The sequence below is a fragment of the Urocitellus parryii genome, chromosome 2, assembly GCF_045843805.1.
Source record: "Urocitellus parryii isolate mUroPar1 chromosome 2, mUroPar1.hap1, whole genome shotgun sequence".
Lineage (NCBI taxonomy): Eukaryota > Metazoa > Chordata > Mammalia > Rodentia > Sciuridae > Urocitellus > Urocitellus parryii.
In genome coordinates, this window is record NC_135532.1 from 223,931,422 (window position 1) to 223,944,166 (window position 12,745).

Consider the following 12,745-nt stretch of genomic DNA (forward strand, 5'->3'; position numbering starts at 1 on the left):
GTGACACACCTGTCCAGCTGGCAACATAATGGGTTCTGGCCAGTCACCTACCCAGGGAGCAGCCCTGGTCGAGTGCCAGGGGCAGGAGTGATCAGGCTCGGCTCTCTGAGGAGAGTGCTTGAGGGCCCCTGTCCTGTGAGGGGTGCATATGGCCAGCACACACAGGGAGGAGGGCCAGAGGCGGTGGACACCTGGGGAACAGCAGCAAGTGAGGAAGCGCGCCCTGGGGTCCCCACAGCCAGGGTGCGGGCTGGCAACAGCAGCCACACTCGGCAGAAGTGGGGGCTGGCACCTTCTTTCCTCAGCACTTGCCCTGCTCCTGGGAGCCATTAGGGTGATGTTTTGGCTTGCACTGCCTTTCCTGCCCCTTGCCCCCGTTTCTATGGGACGCCTCCTCCCTTGAGCAGCAGTGGGTGCTCTTTGTTTATGGCTGTGTGCTCATGTTTTCTGCCTCATTTCTGTGTCATGAGCTTTTTAAAAAACAAAAAGAATGTTTGTCTCCACAACCTTGAACTCAGAGCCTTGAACTCATCTGTTGAATCAGCTTGAATTATCCTACTGATCAGTTTCCAGAAATAAGCTGGCTGCCGAGTGAGTCTGATGTGGATTCATTCCTACCTCAGTGTGCAGGGACTTTTGCAGATTTCATCAAGTGTTTAAAGTCAAACCACAACAAATACCCGTCTCCTACTGTGAGTGCCATTCACGCCTGGGGACCCAGTGGGATCTTTGCGTGCAATTTTAGAAGAGAATCTTCTTGGTCTCCATGCACAGACACCTACTGGCGAGAAGCACCAAAGGAGAGATTTTTCTCCTTTGGTACTTATGGGAGTTCTGATATTTGCTCGGGTTTAACTCTGTTTTGTTTTGTCTAGTAAGTGGAGTGTTTCTATCATACCTAAGAGAGGGATGCTGCCTGCAGTGGACCCTCTCAGCCACAGCCCCAGATTTGGTTCTTCGTGGACAGAGTAGGTGTGTTAGTCAGCTTTCCCTCACTATAAAAGTATACCTGAGATAATCACCTTACAAAGAAGAAAAGGTTTATTCTGGCTCACAGATGCAGAGGTTCTGAGGCATGACTGAGCAGACCAACAGCTCTGGGCCTCTGGCAGGAGTGTTGGGTAGTAGACAAAGAATGACTGGCATAGCAAGTGCTCACTTCAGGGCCAGGAAGCAAAGAGAAAGGGCAGGGGGCAGAGGCCCCACAAGCCCCATAACCTTGAGGTTCTCTCCCAGAGGTCCAAAGACCTGCCAGGAGGCCCCATGTCCTGAAGGTTGCACCAGTTCCCAGTAGCACCAGCCTGTGACACATGGCCTTTGTCAACATACAGACTGTGGTGCCAGGTCAGTCTAGCAGGACTGGATCCTGAGAGAGCCTTAGATGACAGCACATCCCCAGTTCATTCTCCTGTCGCCTGCCATGTGATAGGCCCTGGAGCAGCCTGCTTCCACCCATCCACAGCTGAGGTGTGACAGTGTTTGTCTCAGAGGGTGCCGTGGGGCCTCCAGGAGTGGCAGGGGACGTGCAGGGTCATAGAAGTGTGTGTGTGTGTGTGTGCTGTGGCAGGGGTCTCATGGGCCCTACTGCCCACTCACCTCTTGTAGTGGATGTGGCTTATTATTCATAAACAGAGCCACGTGGGCTCCCTGCAGGTCTGTGGTGGTGTCGTGTGCTCACCTGGGTGGCACAGCACACCTCACAGCAGGGCTGCTGCTCCTGCTGCCTCGTCCCCCCTGAGCACCTGAGGGCATGTGGCTGGCCATATCTCCGGGCACTGACCAGCGTCTGCAGCCCTGGATGTTCTTGAGCATCAAGGAGAAATGATTCATTCTGTCCTGGGTTATTTCCAAAAAAGTTATTTGTAAGTTAGGTTTTGGTTAAAAGCATTGTCAACACCATTTTTTTTAAGAGAGAGAATTTTTTTTTAATATTTATTTTTTTTAGTTTTCAGTGGGCACCAACATCTTTATTTTTATGTGGTGCTGAGGATCGAACCCAGCGCCCTGCGCATGCCAGGCGAGCGTATTACCACTTGAGCCACATCCCCAGCCCGACCATTTATTTTAATACTTACTTGCATGCTTGTATTTTGCCTAGAAAATCTTGGTTTCCTTTTCAAAAATCAAAGTCCATGGCAATCCTCTTTATTTTTAGCATCCTTACCCAACAGAAGATGAGAAGAAGCAGATTGCCGCTCAGACAAACTTGACACTACTCCAAGTCAACAACTGGTAAGACGCACTGCTTTCTGAAATTGCCTTTACCACCAGAGGGCCTTGGAAGGGCTGGCACTGGTAAATGGAAACTCTGCTGAACAAATGTGCGTGCTCTTAGCAGGCAGCAGTCTCCCAGCAGTGCTGCAATCAGTGGCTGGTACCTGGGAATAAGCCAGCCCAGATTTCAACCCTGCTTGTGATTGTCACTTCTCACTGTGAGTACATCCCACTCTCCTCATTAGAGGGTTTCTCTGTGATGTTGCTGCCCAGCCCTACGTTCCTTCAAAACTGGGATGTTTTAGTGGATGACTTCAATGGCAAGAGTGGTGACAGTGAGGTGTGCTAACCCTGGGGGACCCTCTGTTCTCCTTTTGGAAACTGCTGTCACTTTCCACCTGCAGCTTAAGGACACAGTCCCTCTGCTGTCTGTTTCTGCAGCTGTTCTACTGCGCAGCAGAGCCTAGAGCTGTCCCCAGATTCACACCCAGTGCAGGGTGGGATCTGTGTTTACGAAAGAAACATCCCTCCTGATCCTGGGGTCACAGTTGTGGTAGGCAGTGGGGTCCTGGCCACGTTTCCCTCCACAAGAGCTGCCACTCATGCCTCCAGGGCTTGCACAGGAGTGTCGCGCCACTCAGGGTCTAGTCAGTGGTCTCAATTTTATTGTTCAGCTGTAGGAAGCAAGGTCAGCTTTCTACATTTAATCCTATTGTAGCACAAGTGCTACTTTTTAAAAAGTAGCAAACACTACTATTTACTATTTACTTTATGCTGAAATGTAGACTTGTCTAAGTTCCAATATAAACAATTAAATTTTCCTGTTTATACAATCATAGATGTAGAGGAATGCGTTGGTGTTGTGTTAAATATTTCTGTTTTCTTGCGTTTGTGCTGTTGTTTTTTATTTGAATAGTGATGTAGAACAAACTGCTTGAGTCATTTCCTATGAAGTCTCTTAAACAGAGTGCTAACAAAACTGTGTAAAGGTTTCAAGTGTGTTGTTGCTAAGACACCTGTCACTCACCAAGCCTGTCTTAGTTATGTCCATGCAGGCGTGCTGGAGTGTCCCGTTGAGTCTTATCGCGGGTGATGGTGGGCGAATGATGCCAGAGGCACTGGGCCTGCCCTAGGGTGTTCCCTGCTGTGTGCTCCCTGCTTTCACCCATTTGTGACTTTCTCATGTCCCCCAACATGCTACTGTTGAGTTCCAGGACTGTCCTATTTAGAAGGCCTTATATTAGCTTTTAGTTTTCAAAATTAGTAACATGACTTTTTTAAATTCTAAAATTTCTAAAATCCTTTAATATTTGTAGCTATTTTTAGTTTCTGGGGCTTTCCTTTCCTTTTATTTACAAAACTTACATTTTGAATGGATGGAACATGGCCATTATTATCGCGGGCCTCTGCTAGTATCAGTATGAATAGGGAGACAGAAAGGAGGGCTGAGAAGCAACTGGGGGCCTTCCCGCTGAGGCAGGGTTCTAGGACCAAGTGGCACCCTTAGCCAGGTGCCACCCTCAAGTGCTGGCGATGCAGGGACCAGCCATTTCCCCGAGTGCAGTCCAGTCCTGGTGAGAGCATGTCCTCAGATCGTTTTGAGTGGTCCTCATCTTAAAGCCTCAAGTGGAGCAGCCTTGGAGCTGATGCTCTTCTGGCCTGGTGTTTTACAGATGAGGGCATCTAAAGAGGGAGGCTGAGTCGAAAGCAGTGCTTTAGTTTCTGTGACATCTGCGAATGGCTGCCCCTCGTCCACCAGGTCTAGCTCATAGAGGTGGCATGTGTGGATCTAGCAAGGGGTTAACTGCCTGTCCCTCATCCCACTGAAACGGAAGCTCATTTACTCTAGCGTTTCTGCGTTAGATTAGAGACACTGTGAACCTGAAGTGCTGGGGAGTGACATTGGCCACATTGTAATTGTGTGCATGTATGAATGCGTAACAACAAACCCCATCATTACGTTCAATTATAATGCACCAATAAAAAAAAGTGGGGAAAAAAGAAATAGTGTGCGAACCTGAATAGGTTCCGTTTAATTGGGCGTCAATGGTTTTCTTTCCATTGCAGCTGGCTCTGTAGCCAAGCAGCTCTGTGAGCACTGGGAGCAGCACCAGGAGGGGGTTCAGGAAGGGGGTCATCTGTCCTCCTGCGCCAGCAGCCCAGGAGGAGGAGTGGTTTGGGGCCAGCTCCTTCTTGCCCTCCCCTTCTCAGATTTAAAGACATAGCTTGGTGCATTTGAGGATGCAGTGGGAAGCAGCAGTCCTTTCTCAGTTGTACTTGGCTTGAGGCCAGGTCCACTGCCTGGCCACCTTGTAGTTTTTGCTGAAGTCTCAGTGGGAGTCCAGCTCGGCTGTGAGGTCTGAGTCTTACAGAGCAGCCAGAGTCCATCAGGGATCGCCCCCCTACCCTGCATAGGTAGGTATCCTGTCAGCTGGGGTTCAGGGTAGTTGATGAAGAGGGGCTCGTCATTTAGAGTCATTTAGAACGGGTCTTTTCGAGAAGATGAAGGTCTGACCTCAGGCTTCTGTTTTATGGACCAGGACACTTCCCTGGAGGCTTGACTGACGGCTGCCAGAGGCACCATGCTGGGAAGGGCAGGCAGATCAGGCTGCCTGGTAGCCTCCGGCGTAAGAAGATGTCAGGTCCCTACTGCAGCAGTCTTCCTCCTTAGAGAAAATAATGTCAATTATATCGGATTCACAGACACTAAGCAAAAAAACAAAAAAGTGGCCTTCTTATTTAAATGGTCCTCAAATAGTAATTTTTAAACCAGCAGGGTTTTTTTTTTTGTGTGTGTGGAGATTTAAATAATTAATATGCTTGTCTAACATGTTTATTCTAGTGGGAGATTAGGAGTCAGTCTTTTTGGCATGGTTCATAAAGCTGTGTTTGTTGTCAGGTGCAGAGGCCACACCTGTAATCCCAGTGACTTGGGAGGCTGAGGCAAGAGGATCAGAGATTCAAGGCCAGTCTGTGCAACATAGTGAGGCCCTAAGCAACTTAGATTCTGCCTCAAAATAAAAATATAAAAAGGGCTGGGGATGTAGCTGAGTGGTAAAGCAACCCGGGTTCAATCCCAGTACTCCCCACTCCCCAAAAGTACTTGTTGGTTCTGCACAGGTCTTTACAAAGGTCACTTTGGCCTGAGTTTCATTTTGTCTACACACAGGTTCATCAATGCCAGAAGACGAATTCTCCAGCCAATGTTGGATTCCAGTTGTTCAGAGACCCCCAAAACAAAGAAAAAAACTGCTCAGAACAGGCCAGTCCAAAGGTTCTGGCCCGACTCCATCGCGTCGGGAGTGGCACAGCCAGCGCCGAGCGAGCTCAGCATGTCAGAAGGTGGGCAGCGCCACGGGTAGAGTGAGAGTGCAGAGGGAGAGGCTCCCGCAGGGCACTTTGGGACACTCAGCTTACACATTTGAAACCGCTGTGTCTCAAAGACACAGTCGTCGGCAAGGTGTCCTGTCCTGTGCGTCCATCTTTGCTTTCTTCTCAACTTCAGTGCAGATGGTGGAGTTGATCTTGTCCTCCTCACCAGCCATCTTACCTTTTAGGCCACGTGCCCACCTCTTGCTTCTGTTTATTCCCTTGGACCTCCATCCTCCTCTCCCTGTCACGGGCCACCATGCTCATGCGTCATAATATCTTTCTGGTTACATGAGCTCTTCAAGTTCAGGGTGCATTTATTATTATTGTCATCATCATCACTGTTTTTTTTCAGTATTGGGGATTGAACCCTGGGTGCTCTACCCCTGAGCCACATCTTCAGCATCCCCGCTTCTTCTTCTTTTTTTTTTTTTCCTTTTGAGTCAAAGACCCACTAAGTTGGTGAGGGTCTTCTTTAGTTGCTCACTTCGAACCTGAGATCCTCCTGCCTCAGCCTCTCAGATTGCGGGGACTACAGGTGTGCACTACCACCCTCAGCTCCATTTTTTTCTTGAAGTATAAGAACATCAATTGCCCATGTATTAGGTAGTTTAAATTGATACTCTCTTCAATTTCTTTATTTTATTTTGTACAGTTTTTACTGCTCTCCTTTTACTTCACTAATCTTTCTTCTCCAGTGCTTCATCTGACCTGAATCCCATACAGCTGGGTTATTAAGATGATGCTGATGCTGATGATCTTAGACACTGTACTTTTTATCTTTCCACAAGTTCTGCTTGAGCTTTGTGTGGTTTATATGCCTACTCACTTTTGAACACAGCACGCAGTTGTGGTGCGTGTCAGTGCCTGGTCTACTCCACGTCTGTCAGTTCTGGGTAGGTTTTCTGCCTGTCTGCCTCCTGCTCATCTCTCTGGGTCAGACATCATGCCTTGGTCTTTATCCCTGTGAGTCTTCCTGAGCGTTGTTCTGGACTCCAGCTAGACTACTTGGGGACAGTTTGATCCTTCTGGGTCTGGCGTTCACGATTCCTATGGTGTCCACAGGAGTTCTCGGTGTAGGGCTGAGCTTCCGGAGTCTCCACCCAGGGCCTGTGGGTGGTTTTCCAGGCCGGGCTCCCTCAGGTGATTCTTCTGACGAGTTCCCTGCTGAGTGCTCAAGAGGGGTTTCGGTGGTGGTGTGCTAGTCCTGAGGTTGGGATTCACTAACACGTAGAGCTAAGTTCTCCCAGATAAAGCTTTGGCTTCCTCATTTAGGTTTTCACGTATAGGAGTCTTATGTGCACACTTGAAGAATTTTCTATTTGCAGGTTGTTGTTTTTTCCGCCTTCAGCCCAGTAATTAGTTTGAAAGGTATTCTTGGACTAGTTAGCTTTCCATCACCGTAATGAAATACCGAAGGCAGCTAACTTACAAAGACAAAAAGTTGACCTGGGTTCATGGTTCTACATCAGGTGGCCCTGTTAGTATAGCCTCTGGCAGTGGTGGCACATCATAGCAAGAGCAGGTAATAGAGCCAACCACTGACAGCATGACCCAGGAATTGGAGAGAAAGGAAGAAGAAGAGACCCGGGTCCCTCAGTCCTTTTAAGGCATGCCCCCATGACGTCAGGACCTCCCACAAGGCCCCACCTGTCAAATGTTCTGCCACCTTCCAGTAGTGTCCCCTGGGGACCATTGAGCACATGGGCCTTTGGGGTGACTCAGCCACACCTCAGCGATTATTATTTTTCTCCCCCTCCCCACCTCAGAAAAGGCAGCATCTGTCTACTGGGAAAGGCATTTAAATCAAGAATATCCGGTGAGGAGAAACCTCTTCCACCCTGGTGTCTGGTCTCCAGGCTGGCCACGCCCTTCCCGTGCCCTCCAGTGCCTAGACAGGCAGGAACAGACGCATCCCACAGTGTCGCCCAGACATGGCGTAGCCCATCTTGCCTTCCTCGTGTCGTTACCAGTACATCCTGGGTGCTCGCAGATCACTGAGTCGTGACTACTCGCAGCCCTGTGCCACGGCTTTGGGGCCCTCCGCTGTGTTGGCTGCTTGGCGAGGATGTGCTTGTCCCAAGGTCCCTCCTCCCTTCCCAGTCACCCTTTGGCTGCTCTGCTCTTCCCACTTGCCTCCTGTCTGTCGTCTCCTCGTGTACCTTTCTCCTCGTTTGTGGCTCCTGTTGCTCTCCTTCAATACGTTTTTGCTGTGGAAATCTGCTCCCAGTTGTCCTGAGCCCCACCGAGACCGTCTTCAGATCAACATCTTACTAGCAGCTGGGCATTAGTACTTGTAGGTTCACTGTGTCATGGTCACCCACAGCTCAGGTCCCACTGCTGAGTGTGTGTCAGTTGGGTCCTATTCATGCATATTTGGGACTTGGGAGGCTAAGGCAGGAAGACCACCAGTTTGAGGCCAGCCTCAGCAACTTATCGAGGCCCTAAGCAATTCAGCAAGACTTTGTCTCAAAAAAATAAAAATAAAAAGGGCTGGGGATGTGGCTCAGTGGTTAGGCATCCCCAGGTTTAATCCCTAGTGCCAAAAAAAAAAGGGTGTTCCTCCCCAGGTTTCTAAATTCCTGTGGAACTTTTCCTAAATATACGTAGGTGTCTTGACTTTAGGTCATAAACCTAGCAGCGCCCAACTAATTCATAAAGTGCTTCTCCCCGAGTGTGGGCTGGAACAGTGACACACTGTGCTCTGCCCCAGGTGCCGTTGTGACCATCACCACCCCTGTGAACATGAACGTGGACAGCCTCCAGTCCCTGTCCTCAGATGGGGCCACCCTGGCCGTGCAACAGGTCATGATGGCCGGGCAGAGTGAGGACGAGTCTGTGGACAGCACAGAGGACGACGGGGGTGCCCTGGCCCCCACCCACATCGGCGGGCTGGTGCTGGAGAACAGCGACTCCCTGCAGTAGGAGCAGGCGCACCAGCTCGGGAGCCGGCACACCTGACTTTTTATAGTTTGCACAGCAAACATTTTACACAGTTTTATTTCTAATATGTTTTATATGTAGATATAGAAGAGTGCACTTTTGTATTTCATAGTAAGCTTAAAGAGCGTCTTTGCCAGTGCAGCGACTTCTTTCAGATGTGTGTGTGGGTTTTTAAAGAAATTCTTTAAAGGTTCAACGCTAGAAATGTGATGAATGACCCCCTGCCCCAAGTTTCTGATTAGATAAAGGAGTAGTGCTGCCATTTTCTAAAAGAATTCTTCAGTTGTAATTCCGTTCTGTGGTTACTAGCAGGTCTTGGGGCTGCTCCGTTTGTGCAGCCCACGGACCTGAGAGAAGCTCTGCCTGAGACTGCCTTGTGCGGAGCAAGAACACTCAGCCGACTACGTGTGGTTTCAGAGTGAGTGGATGGCAATTTCAGCAAGTTTAAGTTCTCTCATGGTCAGCGAGCCTGTTTCATTTGCTATATATAAAAAGAAACTCCTATTTTTACCTTGCTGGAATTATTGGATAAAAAGCTATTTTTATAAATTCGTTATGAATTGGATTATGACTATATTGAGGATAAAATTTCTAGAGAAGGAACAATATGTGATTATATTTCGATTTCGAATGTTCTGAATTGCCCAAATTGAATGACCTGCCCACAGCTAGCTACCGTTGCACGGTCTCCTGCTCCCCAGGGGGTTTACGTTTACTGCTGAAAAGAAACAGCTCTAGTGGGGTTTTGATATCTCCAGATTTGTGCTGATATGTCATGCTCAGATTGCATCTTACACTTGACCTACACAAGTGTCTAAAGGTGTGTGCTAAGTAGGACTTCAGGTAAGTGAGGTGGAGTGTAGCCCTGATCAGTTGAAAGCTCTCGCCCACGTATTCCAGTCTGATTTGAATCTGACTTCAGTTACATGGTTCCTTTACTGTGTTAACTGTATTGTTTTAGAACTTTTTTAGTCAAAATATGTTATGCATAGAACGTGTAATGTAAACTAGTGTAAAAAGTGCTCGACCCCACGGCTCAGAGCTGGGGTGCATAGGAAACATCCAGGCCGCCTTATGCAATTGGCAACATCCGCAAAGCCACGCAGTGACCTGAATTGTGACAGGTCGGGACAGCGCACCCCGTGGCTCACCTGTGGGCCTTGGTCCCTGTTGTTGGCATCCTGTCGTTGTGTGTTGCTTCAGAGTTCCCAGAGCCCTCCCACCTCACCTGATCACATGGGTGTGGGATGATTCGGGGACTTCCATTTCCGGGTGATGATAAATTAAGAGTTGGTGGCTTTTGTTCTTTGGCATGATTTGGTTTGACTTAGAAATGGAGACTTTTCCTCAGAGAGAACCAGCCACCTGCCTCATGTAGTGTCTTCTTGTCATCCTAGATGGGTGCCCAGAGCTCATCTGCTGACCAGGGCAGCTGCGGCTGGCACTGCCTCCAGTTCTTGAGATCCAGCAATGTGATTGGTTAAGGACCAAGACTACACTGAGGACACTTTTAGCTAATGCAGATTTTCCTAGAACTGACCACCCCGACTCCGCCACCCAGTTGTGTTAGAGTCAGCCATGGGGGAGTATGTCCTGGACAACCTATGTCAGCAAGAAGCACAGAGGTTTCTTTAAAACTTTTTTAAGAGCTTCAACTAAAAGAAAAACTTGATTATTAACTCTTTTGGGGAGAATAACATTTTAAAGCTGCCATGGAATTCTTTCTTTTCTTTTTAAGTCAGGTCTGCACACACTTAAGAGATTATTTTAACTTTCCTTAAGTGCCAGCGTTGCTGGACTTGGTACAACTTGGACCTTGGGAACCACCAGCCTTCTTCCTTCCTCCTGCCCTGACTCCCTGAGGCCCTCAGCTGCCCCGCTCTTTGGCAGAGCAGGGAACATATTCACAGAATGGGGACTCCTGCAGAGGGCATGGTTTCTTCCCCACAGAAACCATGGTCCCACACGTGGTGGGTTGAGTCTGAGAGGTGGGGTGAGCCATGTCTGCGCGGAGGCCTCATGTCGGGCTGCTCTAGCTGAGGGCTGAATATCCCGCTGAAGGACACCGTATACATTCTGTCCAGCTGAAATTGGTTTCCTTCACCCCTAAGCTTCACTTGCTAAGTTCAGAGGATTAGAAAGAGGGCACTTAAGGTTGTAACCTGGGTTTCCTTCACCCTTTTCATAAGAACTGAGGTTGTTTTGAGTAACTTCCATCTGGCAAGCTGTTCTGGTTCCTAAAATCACCACCCAGCTTTATGTGTTATCAGTTTGCACCTTAGAAACACTGGTTTCCTAGCCCTCGGTTGGTGGAGAGTATCTGAAAGTGCATCCACTCGAGCTTTCATTTTAAATGGTCAGACTGGATCCCAACTTGGTTCTTGTTAAATTCCTCACTGTGGTGGAGCCTTTGGAATGTGCCCGAGACACGCAGTGAGCCTGCCGATCCTGCTGTCGCTGCTGAGCAGAAGCTGGACTGGCTGCTGTACAGCAAGCTCCATCTGGCGGGCTCAGCGCTCCATTTTTAAATCCCAGATGGTCAAATCAGTATGAGCACCTGTCCAGCACGCGGAGTGGCCGTTATGGCCAAGGCCGCAGGGCGTTCTCTGGGTAACCTTGAGTGGGGGAGCAAGGGAGCTTCCTCCTGTGGACAAGTGCGGCGTGCCAGCAGGTGTGCGCTGTCCCCAAGGACATCTCTGGCTGTCGGTGACACCACTAACTCAGCAACCTGCCTTTTTTAGTTATGTTCGGTCTTTGACAATCTTTAAAATGTGAATACTGTAACAATATGTTTTCTTGGATTGTTGTCTTTAAAAAGGATTTTTGTGAAGCAATTGATTTATCAAAGCAAAAAATTAAAAATAGAAACATGCCTTATGGATGTTTTATTTTTATAGGGTTCATGTCACCAAGAGCTGCTTCTCACACATGGTTATGTGCTGTGTAGTGATGTTCAGGGTCCGTGGTGACGCCTGCACATCTTGAAACCCAGGCTGGCTCTGACGGCCCAGATCTGTTTACATTCGCAGGCATCTTTTCTCAAATTGCTTACTTCTGCCAACCATTGTTTTCCAGGAGAAAAGCAAATAGGTTTTTTGTTGTCATTTTCCATACACTATTTTGATGTTAATGAGGAGAAAATGATTTATCCAAGAGGCAGCATGTAGCCTTCAGTCACCCACGTTATCAAACTTCACAGTGAGGCGGCTCCTGGCCACGTTCACAGGTCATAATGACACCTGATGGTTCTTCTCTCTTTTCCATAGTGTTGTGACTTCCCAATAGCTGCTGTGCTTAGAAGCTAAAGCATGTCAGCAGATTGAGGGATTTTAAAAAGTGCATCCCAAATTATGGTGTTGGTAGTGATCAAAGCAAGAGCTGAGTGTGTTGTTTCAGGAAATGTTTTGATGGATTTATAGAAAATGGAGGCGCTGGGTTGCTCCAGCTCCCCAGGTGAGAGCAAGGGCATGACCACAGGCCAGCCCCACGCCCTCAGGCTACACAGGCTTTGCTTATTAAGAAGGAGAGTTTGGCTTTTGAGGTTTATTGTAGCACTGAAATGACGTGGATGATTAATGAGACTCTGCCTGAATAGACAGAGATGAGGAATGGTCTAGCAAATCCTAAGAATAAGAAATACATTTGGTTTAAAAGTTCAGTGTTTTGCATTTGGTTGAATTACGCCGACATCATAAACAACATATTAGGTTTGGCATGCAGCCCTTCTGTGTACTCCAGGAAGGCCTTGGTACAAAGCACCTTCGCCCTCAGACAGTTAGGTCTTTCTGCCTGCACCAAGACCTGGGGTCAGTATGCCACCTTATACTATGACGTACACATCCACAGAGCGGGGGCCCCCCCGGCACCGTGCTGAGAGGGACATGCTGGCCTGAAGGCCAACTGCCCACTAGAGTCTAAGCTAATGTTTCTGCCTCCTCCACAGAGTGGCTCCAACTGCTCCTCCCGCCAGGCCTCTTCCAGCTCTGAGGGACAAGCTCGGCCTGGCTGTCCCCTGGTGAGTGCTTGGTGTACAGTGATCAGAATCTGTCCTCGGGCAATCATTACCACTCTTTGTCTTGTTCTTTGAATGGACCCAAGAATTCTGCCATGTACAAACCAACAGTGGCTTTAACATAAGTTAGAGATTCTTCCAGCATGTTTGGAGAGCACCATTTTAAGGGTAGTAATGGCTACTTTCAGAAAATGCTCATAAAAAAAT

The 12,745-nt window shown here is 48.5% G+C and overlaps 1 protein-coding gene across 3 annotated transcripts in view; it reads left to right on the forward strand.

The window, feature by feature from the left end:
* The window catches only part of Pknox1 (PBX/knotted 1 homeobox 1), a 55,695-nt gene extending 44,417 nt beyond the window's left edge, over positions 1–11,278 (forward strand). For all 3 annotated transcript variants that reach the window (XM_026410074.2, XM_077795061.1, XM_077795062.1), the window contains 3 exons: positions 2,156–2,232; positions 5,384–5,556; positions 8,297–11,278. In XM_026410074.2, the coding sequence (XP_026265859.1) occupies positions 2,156–2,232; positions 5,384–5,556; positions 8,297–8,508 (462 nt within the window). In that variant the 3' untranslated portion in view covers positions 8,509–11,278. The remainder of the gene's footprint in view (positions 1–2,155; positions 2,233–5,383; positions 5,557–8,296) is intronic.
* Positions 11,279–12,745: the final 1,467 nt, after the last annotated feature.